General features: G+C 36.8%; 1 protein-coding gene across 3 annotated transcripts in view; it reads left to right on the top strand.

The window, feature by feature from the left end:
* The window catches only part of GRIA1 (glutamate ionotropic receptor AMPA type subunit 1), a 242,069-nt gene extending 229,509 nt beyond the window's left edge, over positions 1-12,560 (top strand). For 2 of the 3 annotated variants that reach the window (XM_014071070.2, XM_014071069.2), the window contains exons 15-16: positions 6,302-6,436; positions 9,434-12,560. In XM_014071070.2, coding sequence (XP_013926545.1) covers positions 6,302-6,436; positions 9,434-9,625 — 327 coding nt within the window. In that variant the 3' untranslated portion in view covers positions 9,626-12,560. The remainder of the gene's footprint in view (positions 1-6,301; positions 6,437-9,433) is intronic. The other variant, XM_014071071.2, reaches the window with a different exon arrangement.
* Positions 12,561-16,691: the final 4,131 nt, after the last annotated feature.

The raw sequence follows: 16,691 nt of genomic DNA, 5'->3' as shown, positions 1-16,691 counted from the left end.
GTATAAATATTTCTTTGGGTTTGGATAGTGATGAATGAAAGTAATATAATGTTGTAGATAGAACCCACATTTTAGGAAAACAAATGAGTTAAAGGAAAGCAATGGAGTGTATTTTCTGTCTTTTAAAGTAATTCGAAGAGCAATAAGCTACCCAGGCAAGAGATATCAAAAGAAAGGCAAGAGATATCAAAAGATTAGTTCTTTTTTGAAGAACTAAATCAGGATCAGATCAGTTCTAAAAATAATCTACAGTGTTTGTTATATAATCATATTCATCATCGTTAACTTCTGTTCAGAAGTTAATCCAACTTCAAATGATACAAGTCTAATTTCTAAAGAAGTATAAGATAATCTTTATAAACAGTCATGGAAAACATGATTAGCAGTGATAATACCAGTGGACATCTAGTTTACCCCATCTATATTTTTCATTTCTGAAAGGGAATGAAAATATAATATTAATATAATATATCTCTTTTTAAAACCTAACATGTTACCTGGCTCACCCACCATGTATGCAATGCACTTTTCATCTACAATAGGGACTGCTTCCGTTTCTTATTTTTGTTCTACCAATAGTTAACGAAGGAAATAAACAGGAAAATCACTATGAAATAAAACTGAAAATTTAAAGAATGGAAAGATAATGCAGAAAATAATAATGGTTGGAAACATATTTCTTGTAATGGCACTTCCAAAAGGAAGAAAACTTAAAACAATGAATGAAGGCAAATATGCATGTCCCAAGATAATGTTGCAAGATCCAATCTGGATCAGTACTTAGGAGCTGAGGACTTGGTAGCACAAGAAAATAACAGCCAATCACCAGCCATCAACACACCAATCAACTAATAGGAAGGCACCACATAACTATGATACATAGAATAACCCAAAGCACACATTTCTGTAGAGATAAGTTCCCTAAGGATGCCCTCCAACATGAATCCAAAAGCTCAAAAGACTAAATCTCTGGTCCCAGAGACTGACCTAGATAGGGTCTTGCAACTTTAAGCAATGTGTATTTTGCTAAATTCTACTCCATGATTTGTGTAGTAGATGCCTCCCTCCCTCCCCTACCCCAACACTAGTCAACAGATATTCAACATAAAATATAAGGAAGGCAAAGTTTAACCATCCATGAACAAATATTAATACCGAAATAGGCAACTTATTAAAATATTAAAAACTACAAGAGTTCAATATTCTAATTATGAAGATATGAATATTAAATTGCATTAAGAACTATAAGTTTTCCTTGTCATTTTTTCTGACATTCAGCTAATCCCTAGAGCCCCAAACTGGGTCAAGCTGCAATCAAAAAAATGAAAGAAACCTTCAGTGAAAGAGCTTTGATGTAGGCAGACACAGATTTTGTGCTTCTCATTCTGTCTTGCTCCATCTCTTGTCAATTTCTTTGTTAGCTGTTTTCTCCCAAATGATGAGTTTAATCCCTGGCAGACCATTAAATGTCTACATACAAACAGTATTCCTACTTTCTTTTTCCCAGCTGACTTCTTTTAGTCTATTTCTACCTTCCACCTTGAATAGAACACAATTCCCTTTCCCTTCCTATTGTTTGCTCTGTATGTTAAATAAGGTAATTCATGCTACTTGTCCTCTGCCTGCTTTAAAATCTATGATTGTGTACAAAACCCAGTCAGATGCCTTCTAGAGCTGGATTACCTATAAAAGTGCATTGGCTTCATAGTATATAAATACTGTCAGGTACATACGTATTTTTCCCTCTAAGAATTGCTATGTCATTTGATCAAAGAGAAAATGCTTTAGAAATATTGCAAAGGAAAGGAGATTTTTAAGAAACATATAAAATGCATATTCTAATATTATAAGTGATAAGGAAACCAAAATATATGTGTCTGTCTGCATGTCTGTGGATGTCCCATCTTTCATCTGCAGCTTTGCCATCTTCCTGCATCACAATTAAATCCCAGCAAAAGTCTTTTCTTAGATCATCAGTTTGTTTTGCAGTAGTTATGGTACTGTTTCTACTAAGGAGGAATTTTGCCTTTGAGAAATTGGAGAATGAATCTTTCTTCTAGAGAATGTGAAAGAAATTATCCATCCAATTTCTCGGCACATAAATAGCATAGAGAATTTCAAAAGTCTATTTGTTCCTAGCTTTAATATATAATTTATTTCTTCCATTGCTTGTCAGTCCAGTTTCACACTAGTATAACAAGTAGTGTTCTGTACAGTGCTTGACACCATCATTCAGCATTTCACAGAAGTAGACTTCTTGCCCACATTGCTAGTACGGCATGCCCAGAGGGAATCAGCCTGATCGCTAAAGGATTCTACCTAACTGAGCATCAAGAGCTTACTCTCGCCAAATCTATGACTATAAACCCGTACCTAAATTCTGTTTTAGGAGATGGGGGAAGGGACGTCAAGGCAGGCCCCTGACTTGGGGGGGGGGTCCCACAGGACTTGATACTCTTGTCCCTCCTCTTTAAGATCTACATGAAACCACTGGTAAGACCATTTATGAACAGGTATCATCAGTAGACTGACCTCTCAAAGCAAACTGTTAAATTCTTGTCCTAGGATGATGTTGAGGTCTGGGTGGGTGGAAACAGGCTTAAATTCAGTACTGACAAGACAGAATGGCTGAGTGTTTCTGATTTTTCTAGTACCATGGGTTTTGAGTTCTGAATGAGGTTGCAATCCACAAGATAGAATTGGTTTGCAGTTTAGAGGTCCTTGAAGAGCAGTTAGCAGCTATGGCCAGGAGAGTGTTTATTCATATTCATCTGGTGGGGCCTGAGAGTCCATTTTCATAGTTATTCATACCCTAGTTACATCATGTCTGTCTTCCATCTGTGTATTTTTTTTCACATTAAATGCAATTACTATTCTGATATAATGTCCCATACAGATATAAATATCCCGTTGATATACCCTTCTTTCAGGAAGACAATTAGAAGTTTTATTATCACATCCCTTGCTTTATCAGTGTCATATAATAACTTCTAAGGATATGTAGAAATGGGCACTTTTGAGAAATGGCTTTCTCAAATATTGATCCAGACGAAATCCCTTGGAACACAAAAGAATACACAGTTGGTGAATCACAAATAAAACCCCTAAAAACAACAGCTTTCCATGGCACACTGCTCAGAGTGGATCTAGGGCATTGGCCACAAGCATTCAAAATCTATGTCTATATCAAAGAGCAATGTTAAATGCCTCGGTCTTGTTCTCGCTGATGCAAAAGGTGAAAGGAGACCCAGGAAACCTGAGCCTAAAGGACTATTTGTCATAAGACCCCAAGAACAATGTTAGATCGGATAAAGGAGGCACAAAAGGCTTCAGTAAACAACAGCTCTTTATTGCAAGTCAAGTAAACATCCGGCTGGAGAATGGTCGGGCAGCATCCCCTTTTAAAGGGATCTGTCAGACCTCTTGACCAATGAGATTCAATCCCTGTTCCCGCCGGAACAGAGGACCTTGGTGGAAACCTCTTACAGTCTGTCAGCCGGGAAGGGGGGGAATATCTAACAAACAAGATGATGGATAAGCTGCCCCTGATTGAAGAGAAGCAAGCAAGGCCCAGTCACTATGGCAACGATGCTGGTGTTTCTCAAAGCCTGGGCTGGCTGCTTACTTTTTACCTGCCAGCCTTCCTCTTCCCTCCGATGTCACTCTCCCTCTGCAGGAGACAAGCTGTGACATTTAGACTCCCACTAATAAGCTGGCTGCATGATGGGCAGGCTCCTTGGGAAGGCATCTGTCACAAAGCACAAATGGCAGAGTTCTGCTGCTCCGCAACAGGCTTTTGATTCTCTTGTGCATTATTGTGTGGGATTGGTGCCTTTCCTTGTGCCCTATTGTTATTAATACTATTAAATCAGGGGTTGGGATTGAAACAGCAAGTAAGACCTTATAGAGTCAGGAAGGCAAAGTGCTAGGTCCTTGACTTGCGACCGGCCTCACACCTCTTCAATAACTATGAATCTAACACAAAGCAAGCCACAGCAGGCAGGAATTACTTCCTTGCCTCTGCCATGTGTGCTTGTGACCCTGGTGCCAATTTCCAACCAGGAAAGACTGGTGACAGCAAGAAAATCATCAGTCTCCAAAGAATCTTGTTGCAATTAGAAATTACATCCTTCTACCAGAGAAAATGTGAGAGCCGAAAAGCTACAGGAAGCATCAGAAGTATTTCTGTATTTATTTTCCAAAATAAATCTACATTGTGACATTATCTCTTTGCATTTGGCTCAATATCTTTCTCCAGGCAAGGTTCAACCGGCCTTGGGAAACCTATTTTGCATGCTATTCCTCCCCTGTTTTGTGGAATATTGTGAGATTGGGAATTAACAGGCACATGCTCTCTAAAAATGATTCTTGTTCAAGTCTGAATCTTTCTGCAGTTTGAATTAAGATTAACTTAGTCTATTTAAATACAACGTATATGAACATTTTGTGATAATATATCACTGACACCACACAATCCCATTTAAGGGGTTACGACACTTGTATTCAACTAAACCACTACCTCTCAGCCTTTAAAAACCTAAAAACATGAGATTTGAATGAAATGTAAACACAAGTAATCTTGAAAGTCTCATTCATTCTTCACATTTTCCCTTGTCTATGTGCATCCGTGAGTGGATGTTTAATGTAAATATAAAATGAATGTTAATCTAATCCTTGAAAGTAGGTTTATTTTAAAATTATTAAAGTTTTTAACAAACAGTAAAAACTAACACACACTAAAAATAGAAAAAGGAGAAAATTCTATTCTATAACAATTAAAATAGCATTTTCCCAGAGGAAGGTTTCTTAATCATTAATTTCAATATCTTATTTCAAAATCATTGCACCCTTAGTCCATTTGCTAGTTTCCAAAATCAACTTTCCAATCACTCTCTTTTGGCTTACTCAGGGGAAAACGTGATTTTTTTAACTCCTGAAATTTGCATCTAAAACTTCTTTTGCTAAGGATTCAAGGAAACTCACCCAGTTTGTTTGCTGGAAATTTGCTGCTATGAAGATTCTTAATTTCTGAAAAGCAATTAACAATGCAATGCAGTACCTAGGTTAATAGCTCAAAACATAGTTTACTGAAGCCACCTATTGTGAGTTTGTTTTGTACTGGAGTTCTTTACCTCTATCTCAAAGTTATAAAGTTCTGATGAAAGTTGGTTAAACATGAATATATCTAGAAAGAATAATGATAATATAAACATTGTAAACTAGGCATAACAAGTCACTTTTTACCAGAAATATAAATATATGAAAAATCTCAGCACTGTGTTGCTGAGAATTCAGAAATACCTGCATTTCTCTGAAAAACATGCACATATGTGAAATCCTTCTGTGCTAGTTTTTAACTCTGAAAACTCCTTATAGGAATGTTTCTGTGACTTCAAATTTTTATAACATTGTTTTTTGTCTGCTCAAGCACTTCTTCTTAGATTTTCAGGTTAATCCCCAACAAAACAATCTCTCTTTTATGCATATAATAACAAGAGAGAACCAGTTTACGAAGTTATTATGGAGAGAAAAGATGTTTAAAATAAGCTTCTAATAAAAGTGTTTAATTGATGATTAACAATTCCCATTATTAATAAAACATTAAGTTTTAAAATGCACCATAACATACATGCAAAATCATTTCTCTATTAAAGGCAGAGGCAATGAAGGCAGAACCTCTTAGTGTCACAGTAATAGAATATTGAACAAAAGGCAAGCAACATGTTAGGATTAAAACAAGCAGTTTTGATTTGTTGCTTAGCAACAGAAATTGCGGGGGAAATAGTCAAAGAAGAGAAGAAGAGGCATTTCCAAGAGAGAGAATTATTTTAGGAGAGGGAAAGTGGAAACTAATCAATATTAGCTCAGAGTAGCTATCTTTTTATCAATAATTGAAGCAACATATGTTAGTTTTCTCCAGTCTTAGTGCCCATATATGGGAGTGCAATTCTTATCATCTCCAGATAATCTGAATGATCACAGTTCAGCATGACTGGGGAACAATGCCTTGGCAAAAGGTGATCAAGCAGTTAAGGGTGATAATTCCAGATGTCTTAGACATAATCATTTCCAAAGGTTGCAAACGCACTGAAACCTTTAATCAACTTTGTGTGTTTGGTGGGGTAAGCCTTTGTGTGTTTGGTGGGGTAAAAACCAAAGGAAATTGAGATGTCTTATGTGTTTTTAAAAGTGGTGAACTCCCCAGTGTTATCAGGTTAAGCATTCCTTTTGTGTTTGTCAAGATAAAGTATAACTTCATTCCTTCCTCCCCATCCCTTCTTCCTTTTCCTTTCTCTTGTAGGACAAAACAAGCGCTCTGAGTCTCAGCAACGTGGCCGGGGTTTTCTACATCCTCATCGGTGGTCTTGGACTAGCCATGCTGGTTGCCTTAATCGAGTTTTGTTACAAGTCCAGAAGTGAATCAAAACGGATGAAGGTGGCAACACATTCACAGGCCTTTCACACCTTTAGGATACCAGCCAGCCTCCTAATATGCTTTTAGAAATGGATCCAACCGGGATGGTGATTAGGATAGAAAGTCAATATTTTAGGGACAGCGCTGACTTTTATCTGACTGATCTGTTTAGTGTTCAGCTGAGTGAGGCAGTTTACTGAAAATGACATGTGGCCAGGATTGTCAAATAGCTAGGGAGTAATATTTTTAATTTGACAGTGATTCTGCAGGCTTCCTTACTTCAACAGGTCCTCATCAATCACAACAGTTAGTAAATTGTCCCACATTTTTTTAGTAAAATGGAAGAGATCAAGGCTAATTGGGCTGGCCTTGGAAAGCATTTTCAGAGTCCATCCTTGGTTAATTAAGAACAGAGTTTGATATCTACAAAAGGGAGAAAACCGTTTTATTCCAGCTTGGTACCTTTTAGGTTGCGATTGTCTACACTGATTAGAAATCACTTTTTGGGGTTCCAAGAAGATTCTGTCCCAATGCCAATTTTCAAATGCCAGAGAATAAACTAGGGACTATTTGTTTGCAAAGCATGCAGCTGGTCAATACAATACTATCTTTTCCCATGGTACAATTTGCTTTTAGTTGCTCCATGATACTGAGAATGCCCAAAGAAAAGTCTGCTTAGGAAAAATTCACAAATTTCAGATATGTGTTTTTTGCTTATATGTATAGCTCAGGTAGATAATCATAAGAAGCCTTATCCTTCTTATGCAACTGTGAGGCAGTTACATACCTAAACTTGCTCAGGCTACTCTTAACACTGTCATATGAAGCATACCAGAAGTGGGTTTCTCTCGGTTCGGCCCAGATCGGGCGAGCCAGTAGTGGTGGTTGTGGGAGGCTCCGCCCACCCACCCAGATGCTTTTGTGCATGTGTAGAAATGTTGCTTGCAAGCAAGCAAGCACAAGGATTTGAAACCCACCTCTGAAGCATACATAATCTTGACTTGAGTACCTCAAAACCAGCCAATTATAGTAGCTGTATACTTAATTACAACACTTTTTTCAAAAAGCTTGGAGATTTTATTTATTTATTAAATGTATATGCTGCCCATTTTACTGCCCAAGGCATAGCTTTATTTTAGATGTAATATTAATTCCTTTTCCTACGTGGAAAAAAGTCTTACTTGGCCGAATCATAAAAATGTGTTGTTGGTTTATATTTGTAAGAAGCATCAGGAGCAGTACAGCTTTTGCCCTCTTTCAGTTCAGATGTCTAGGAAATAATATGAATATTCAATCTGTGCCTTGCTTGTTGTAACTAATTTTAGTAAGTTCACTTTGGTTCTTAATCTACATATTTTTAAAGAATACCATGAGGGGACTTTTCTTTTAGTGCAGCTTCCTTTACCACTGAGTTTACAGAAATGAAGATCTTAATCATGAAATAAGACTTGTGCAAACCAATTTTGCAAATCTCTGGTAAATAGCAATAAGCAAACTTCCTAACTGATATGCCACATATTTTCAGATGTCGTGTATCTATCTAGCTTGATGAAGAAAAGAATCCTAAATGACCATATCTAAGCCAAGCATTTTTCTGCCTAACATAGGCATGGAATCTAATCCTCAATAAACAAACCCTGAATTCAACCTTTTAATTCAGGGTTTGTTAAATCAGATAACCTGTTCCTTGCACCATTTGTATTTAGTTTCTCAGCTTATCTTTAGCTATTCTTCTGCCAATGACCAGCCCTTTTGATAATATCAATACATGCAAAACAGAAAGTTCATTATAGCAATAGCAATAACAGTAGACTTATATACCGCTTCATAGGCCTTTCAGGCCTCTCTAAGCGGTTTACAGAGAGTCAGCATATTGCCCCCAACAATCTGGGTCCTCATTTTACCCACCTCGGAAGGATGGAAGGCTGAGTCAACCCTGAGCCGGTGAGATTTGAACCACTGACCTGCTGATCTAGCAGTAGCCTGCAGTGCTGCATTTAACCACTGCACCACCTTGGCTCTAAGTTCTGAAAGTTTAATCTTTATATGATAATCAAAATGTCTTTGGAGATTCTGTCATTCAAATCATGGTTGTACCAAAAGTGCTTTTTCAAAAGAGAACTGGGCTTTCTTTCTTTTTGCTTGAAGATGTTATACTTCTCATTCAGAAGCTTAAGAGCTGAAGAAGCTTCTTGGATGAGAAGTGAAATTATCTTCAAGCAAAAACAAAGTCCAGTTTCCTTTTGAAAAAACACCTTTGGGATAATAGTCAAAACTGATGACATATTTAAGATTCAGGAAGGCGGATGATATTAACAGTATTAAACAATTAACAAAGTAATTATTTGTTCATTAAGGGTGGAACCCGATATTATCCCATGATAACAAGAATTTGGAGAAACTCATTTTCAGAAAAGAATTGGCAGAAGGGAGAGAACTTGATTCCCCACTCATGAATACCAATTCTTAACACTTCCTTCCAGTGTTGGAACCTGACCAAGAAAGAGAAATGAAAACTTATTGGGTTATTTGTTCTTTTTTTTTTCAGGCAAGAATTAGGAGTTGAGAAAATAATGAAATCCTATTATGCCCACTGATTTTTCATTTTAATAATAAAAAACACATCCATATTAGTGTTATATAAAAATAAATAAATGGGAATCTAAATTTCCAATCAGGCTGGCATCATTTGACTTGACCAAAAGAAACTTTAAATATGATGCAGTTAATAATTAATTAATGTGATTTTTCATTCACTTTCCAGATGAACTATTTTCCCTTAATTTGTGACTTACAATAAGCTTTCACAACCTGCTGACATTGCTGGAGATAAATACAACTATTAGTAGCAGTCAGGAGTATTTCCTGGATTAAATAAACTGTATTTTGGAAGTAAATGAATTCAATATAGAAGTTATAAAACTGTACTGGAAAAGGAATTGAAGAAATTGTTTATATTATTATTGTCCAGACATTACCAAGGACAGGGGGGAGACCCCCCTTGTTTCTCTTAAAAAGGGTTTTTGTTTGATCCCACAGCAATCAATCAATGAAGCCATACGGACATCAACCCTCCCCAGAGCATCTGCAGCAGGAACCAGCAGTGGAGAAAATGGACGGGTGGTGAGCCACGATTTTCCCCAAACCATGCAGGAGATTCCATGCATGGGTCACAACTCTGGGATGGCCCTGGGAGCAACGGGATTATAATTGTCCCTTGATGGATCTTCTGGATGAGACCAGGGTCTCCCTTGCCCCAGCAAGGGGCCAAAAGCAGACCATTCAAGAAGAGGGACAATGCAGTGGATCTTCTAGAAGAAAGCAGATCCATTTCCTTTGTTTTCTTTGTGTGTTTGTATGTGTCTGTTTATTTTGCAGTAAATCCACAGGCAGAAGAAAGTACAACCTGTACTGCAATAAGGAGAGGGCAACTGGACTGAACATAATTTGGAGATATCCCTGAGACACGGTTACAGAAACACTGAGGAAGACAGCGCCATTTTGTTTTTAACTTGGTTGTTAATAAGTTCTTAGTGTGTGCAATATATATTTTTATTACTAATTCCCGTGATGTCAAGGTAATATCAGCCCTGCCCTACTCAAAAGTTTTAAATCAGGTTTAGTTTGGGATGCAAACCATAAATGTCTACACTACTAACAGTGAAAGGGGGGGAGGTCAGTTGGAGCAACAAAATGTGTTAAAATTGTTGCAATGAACCTGAGTAGGGGTATTGAAGGAGTTCACCATTTCCCTGTCAAATGGGAAAAGGACTTCTAGGACAGTTGAAAGAAAAGCCTAACTTGGAGAAAGAAATAGGAAAGTTTTTTTAAAAAAATGAATTATGTTGCGTATTCAAATTTGCAAGATCCCAAGTATGTAGAGGTTAGTGCCACCTATATTGGCACTAATTGCCAATAATTAATTGGTGTTCTTGGAATTTGCATTTAATAGGCTATCACTTGGACAGATTACCAGGCAACCACCTAAGGTGAGGGCTATTTCCTATACATGGGGAAAACCAGGAAAATGTGTTTTTTTCTGTGTGTGTGCACACACACGTTTGTATGCATGTGCATGTGTACACACAAGCACATTTCCTTGTCTGCCTTCTCAAAAATGAATAGGCAAATAACAGCCATTTTCTCATTCTTGCACTTCTGTAAATGTTCCTTCCTGTGGCGATTTTTGAGTAGAGAACCCTGCATTGCCAATTAATGTTAAATATCCAAACTATTTTGAATACATTCAGCTTTTTGGTCTTTCTGGAATACATCTAAAGAATATCCCATGGAGTAACTGAGCTGCGTATATTTACTATGACATGAGAATAAATCCAGATTTCATTGAATAATGCCAACAAAGAAATGCATTCACCTAGATTCAGCCTTCCTCAATATTTGCAGCTGGTTCCATTAAAAAAAAAAACCTCAACTAAAATCAGATTCAGGAATCAAATCTTGGCCAGCAACCGCATCTACAGAAAAGCCAACAGGTTGGTTTTCCAGCTCATCCATCTTCATGAATGAAAGTGGAACACTCAAAACATACCAGCTGGTACCTTGCTTCCTACTTGGTCTCTGATTCAAAACCCAAGCTTCCAATGAAATTCTGAAATTTACAGAGATGTCCAAAGCACTAGAAAGTGGACTTGTCAACAGTATTTCTCCCAGTCATGTGCATGCTAGCACACCCAATGAAATAAAAGCTCCAACATGAACATAAACTACTTGAGCAGAGCAAAACACTTTTCACTGACGAGAACTGTGTTAAAGAAGAGAATCTTCCACTTCATCCTTAGTCCAGAGGAGGCCCAGTCTTCTTACATTTCCCATCCTCATATATGCATTTGCTCATGACTGGATCATAACACCAGATTTTACAAGGGGCTAAACCTTTATCCAAGTGCCAGTGCAAACTCCACAGGGATTTGTAATATCTAAGACCTGCAGAAAACAATGTGCAAAACATAAGACTTGCATAGAATGGAGGAAAGATGGTCAAGGCTTCAACACAGGCTATAGACTAAAATGACTTCATGGTGGGGTTTGATATGACATGAGTTTGTTTTGTTTTTCACAAGTGTGACTAACAACTGGCTCTAAAACAAACATTCATATATCACATATGCTTATAAAGTGTAAGCAGCCACTGAAGTCTGATTTCTAGGAACTGATTTTACCATTCAACACTGTGTTGTTCCACCCACTTCCTCCATTCCTCTTAAGATGGCACTTTCATAAGACTGGCAATATGGAAAATGCAGATCCCCTTATGAGGGCACAGCATGCCTAATAGCTATTTCTTTCTGTCAGTGCCACTGGAAAGCTTTTGTCCCCATCACTTCATTCAGCTATCTGTCAAGACTCAGATCCCAGCATCTGATATTAACTCTTCAAGGTCTTGTTCTTGGTGTATTATTATTGTTATTATTTTACGTCTGTTTTGGATTATATTTTGAGTTTAATTCTGTGTATGTATTTATGGTGCACCAAATTCACCTAACCGAACCTGCTTTTTTGTTAAGAGAGCTTTTGAGTGTCAAGGACAATCTGATATTTCTGGTAGTTTCAAGAACTTTTAAAAGTTCCTGCAACTATCTTCCACCTTAAAACCTAATTTAAGAAGAGTGCAAGAATTTCTTTCTGTGTGGTCCAAAAAAACAAAAAAGCCCCATGAAATTTAAAGAAATGCAAAGTCTTTGAAGCAGAACGTATCAGTGGCATGCCTAACAATTGTACCAGCCAGTTAAATGAATCTGTGGAAGGACAAAGGCTGTGGTAATAGGACATGGATAATAGGACTCATCTTTAAAATGTTTTTTTTTGATCAATGAAAGGGTGGGCGGAAAGAAAGAGTGATGCTGAAGAAGTTGAGAAATGTTAACTTGTAATATGTATTTTTACTACAGTTTTCTTAAATATAGAATAATGGGGATTGGGGAACCCTTAAAGACATTGACATTTTCTCAACAAGAATCCATATTTAACAGTTTTGGCTTTCATTAAATTTTTCTCTTTGGTACCTGGATATATATTTATTTTTTAGTTTAAGAGTTGCATTTGTTTTCATTCACCATTTTACTTGTCTTTTATTGATGTAAAAAGCAAACAAAGAAAAATTGCCTGGGCTTTTTTATAATATGAACTTGTTCTCCGTTTTTCTTCCCTAACCATGTTGTTTTGTCTCAAGACTGGATTAATGGAAGCAGAACAAAATATGTTGCAATTAGTGTTGGCAAACCTTTGCCAATACAGAAACCAAATCACATGTGAATATGTAAACCCTCTAAATTGTAAAAGAAAAAGTTCTCAATTCACAAAATATTGTCTTCCATATTTAGAAAGTATCCTAAATAGTTAAATGTCTATGGAGATTCTCAGTCATCCAGGTCATGTCCCAAATGTGCTTTTTCAAGAGGCAACTGGACTTTCTGGCTTTTCTTTGAAACTGGTTCATTTCTCATCCAAGAAGCTTCTTCAACTTTGACTGGATGGTGGGGAATGGAAGGATTTATACTCTTGCAGACCAGAGAAATGACCAGCTGTTTACAAGGAGTATAAATCTTTCCATTCCCCACCATCCAGTCAGAGCTGAAGAAACTTCTTGGATGAGAAGTGAAACATCTTTAAAAAAAAACAGAAAGTCCAATTGCCTCTTGAAAAAGCACCTTTGGGATATTCTAAATCAGGGATGTCAAACTCATGGCCCGCGGGCCAGTCACATCATGTGCTAGCCCCACCCAGTTTAGCGAAGGGTGAGAAAGTCTCAATATGTCACGTGACACCGCAATGACGACACGAGTTTGAAACCCCTGTTCTAAATGGTAGATACTGACCAAGTGATGCTACTTGAAACTCCAGGCTATAAAACTCAATCTGGTTTCATTTCATACTGAGTATACCTTTTGAAAATAGTTTAGGAGCTGATAGTTCTACTAAATTGTTGCCAGCAACTGATTTGAAATGGACCTTCAAGGTAAACACAAAAAAATTATATTCACTGGCCAGATTTTAAAAAGCTTTTTGACACAGTTACAATGAAGCAAATCAAATTACATCTTTCAATAGAAAACAGACTCTTAAAGCCCAATGGATGCAACTATAACTACTGTTGTCCATTCCTGACTTGGACATTTATTATTGTTTCTGTAATTCCCAAACCTCTCAACTGGCAATACTGGTAGTTCTTGCACGCCAATCGGCTGTATGATGTTAGATCATGCTAAACTGGAATCTTCTAAATACGTCTTGTGGTCATTGTGGCCTGAAGGTCTGGATGTTGGTTCCAGTTCATCTGGAAGGCTGTGTTTTCAGGAAGGCTATTCTAGCTGCATCACTAATTAAACTAGGTACATGTCAGTAAATAACCAACAATTTTTTGTGTGATTACTCATTCTTAACAGCAATTATTTCTTGAACATAATTTGCAAATGGAGGATCTACCAAATAATTTAAATGGTCAGGAAAAATAGAAAATTATTGTATAGTGAGGAACTTTAGCTTGTTTTATACAGTTGCACACTTGAAACAGATTTACACAATTTGGAAAAATACTTAAATACTTAACATATTTAAAATAATTCTGTACTTCAGAAGTTACAATGTTTAGCTTAGATTCTTAACCATCTGCACAGAATATATAATTATCTTTAAAATGCAGCACAAATAAAGAGAAAGTTACATAATATAATTCGTCAAAATGACAAAGCAACTTCTATCAACTTATGGAGTCTGTTATTGTTTACACCCAGTTCCAGCCTAGATATTCAATTCAATATAGCAAATGATCAACATTGGGACTGCACCTTTCATTCTAGTTCAAGAATTAGCAGCTTTATACAATGTTATCACATTTGTAGGGTGAATTACACAATAATGGTGTCATACATATTTTAAACTATGAGTGTCTGTTTTGTTTTGCTTTGTTTTCTTTTGATGTATGATTGTGTATTCAATTTATTCTAGGGCTACAATCCTTATCAGGTTTACAAGCAGGCTAGTTCCATAATAAATCAATGGAGCTTAATTCTGTCTTTATCTTGTAAGTCAAAAGGGGGGGATTAGCACTCCAGATGTTGCTGAATTATAACTCCCAGAATATTAAGATGTTCAATATGTTCAATGAAAATAAGATTGAAAAGTCATCCATACTAGCTATTTACTTAGACTTAAAGCATGGTTTTCTCAGACTGTGGAGTTACATGTTAGATCCAATAAGGAAGTACAGAAATGACATCCATGGCTGTTTGGTTTTGATCGTTATCTGAGTTGCTACAGGATAAATATTTTCCATTTTCAAAAGGATAAACTATTCTGGCTTTATGGAACCTATTGCTACTGGTGTTATGCATGTGTCATTAAAACTGTTCACTTTTATAAAATGATCCAATTATACAGTACAGACCATTCCCTTGGCCTCTGGTGTTTCACGACATTCTCTCATGGAGTATACTTTTCGTCCGTGTGAATGTATCTTCTAGAATGTTCCACATATAATTTCCAGAATTGAGAGGCCACCTGTCTGCAGAAATGATTTTGAAATAGTGGGTATTCGGTAGTATTTACACAGTTATGATTCAGTCACAATCCTCTTTATTAAATATATCTAGCCACATGAATCCCTTTGAAGTTCCTTATGTAATTTAGTAGTTTACTTGTGAGCACAGCTGCCTTCCTTGACACAGGTCATCTTTTAGACTGGGTAGTGGGGAGTTAGGTAGGTAGATGACAGAGAGAGAGAGAGAGAGGTGGAATTTTAGTGGCTGGTTGAAAATCTATTAGCCATAGTTGAGCCACAATAATCAAGTTGGGAAGCTACATTGTTTTTCTATATAGCTGTCACCAAGTGGCATTTGCATATCCCATTAATCCATGTTGTCTAGAATAACTATTATCCATATACAATAATTTTATCCCATAAATTTTGCGGGCTTGTACATTTTATTTCTTATTTTGCTTTTATGATTTAAAATGACCAGAGTAGCATACAACTAGACAATAAACTCCAATATAAAATACAACTTAAGAAAAAAAATGATTGCAGAAACCTCACAACATTGATTATTTTCTAATGTTGGTGGAGAATTCTATCTTTGAAAGGCTTTAATAGCAAACCCTGCACACAAAAATCAGACTAGTTCTAGTTTGTTCATTGTCAGCCAAAAAATAGGGTGTTTTTTTTAAAAAAAAGAAGCAATAAAGAAACAATCAAGCCCTGATCTAAAGTGATACACTCTTTTCTGCTCCTCATTCTCCAAAGTCATATTTTAGACATAGTCATCATCCATAATGTCCTGTTAGATTACCCTTTATTGAAATCAACACATCTGGAGGGTACCATTTGAGGTCTGCTGTTCCACATCTTCCTGCTGTTCATCTATTCCTGTCACGAATGAAGGTGAATATATGTGTCCCAAGTAATGTTGCAGGATCCTATCTGGGTTGGTCACTGGAACTGGAGATTTTATCTTCTGAGCTGTCAGACTCATTTTGGAGACCATCCACAGAGAAGTACCCTGAGGATGGACTCCAGCTTACTCTGAAAGCTCGGAAGACAAAATCTCTGGTCCCGGTGATTGACCCAGATCAGATCTATTCCTGTATTTGCAACAGCAAAAAAACAACCAAACCTCATATTTTCCTGGATATTGGTTCAATAAAGTGAAGACAAAGGAACCAGCAGGCTCCAAATCATCAAATTTATTGCCTCAAGTGAATTTCAAAATGCTGGCTGTTACCTTTAAAATCTTGAATGGTCTAAATCTATTCCTAAAGACCTTGATGAATTCACTTCACTCATAAGATTCTGTCTACATGCTTCAGATCACTGTCAGGATCCTTGGTCATGTGCTCACCAATTAGCACAACTCGGTAGTTCGACATAAGCTTTCTCAGTGGTAGACTTGGAATTGCAGAATAGCCTTCCTGCTCAGAACATTTCAGATTCACTGCAAGCCTTTTAAAAAGCTATAAAAATGAATTTGTTTGCATTCATCTTTCCAGAGTACATGATTTATGCGTGACTTTCAATTCCAACAATATCAAACTTGGCTTGATTTCTGCAGTTTTATATTACATGTGGCTTTTGTATATTTAGATAAGCTTGTGCTTGAACAACCTTTATTACTAGTAAGTGATTTTATGAGGGCAGGTCTCAGAGGCAGGATAAAATATACTGTATAAATAAAGTAGTGCTTAACACTTGTTCTCTGACTATGATCTGCCAGCCCCAACTATAAGGCAAGGCTGGTTTGCCAAATGATTTTTTAAAAAAACA

Source organism: Thamnophis sirtalis, unplaced genomic scaffold (assembly GCF_051295495.1).
Source record: "Thamnophis sirtalis isolate CommonGarterSnake01/CBP01778 unplaced genomic scaffold, rThaSir2_p1.2 scaffold_3, whole genome shotgun sequence".
NCBI lineage: Eukaryota > Metazoa > Chordata > Lepidosauria > Squamata > Natricidae > Thamnophis > Thamnophis sirtalis.
The sequence above is the reverse complement of the archived record's forward strand: the minus strand, read 5'-3'. Positions and strand labels throughout refer to the sequence as shown.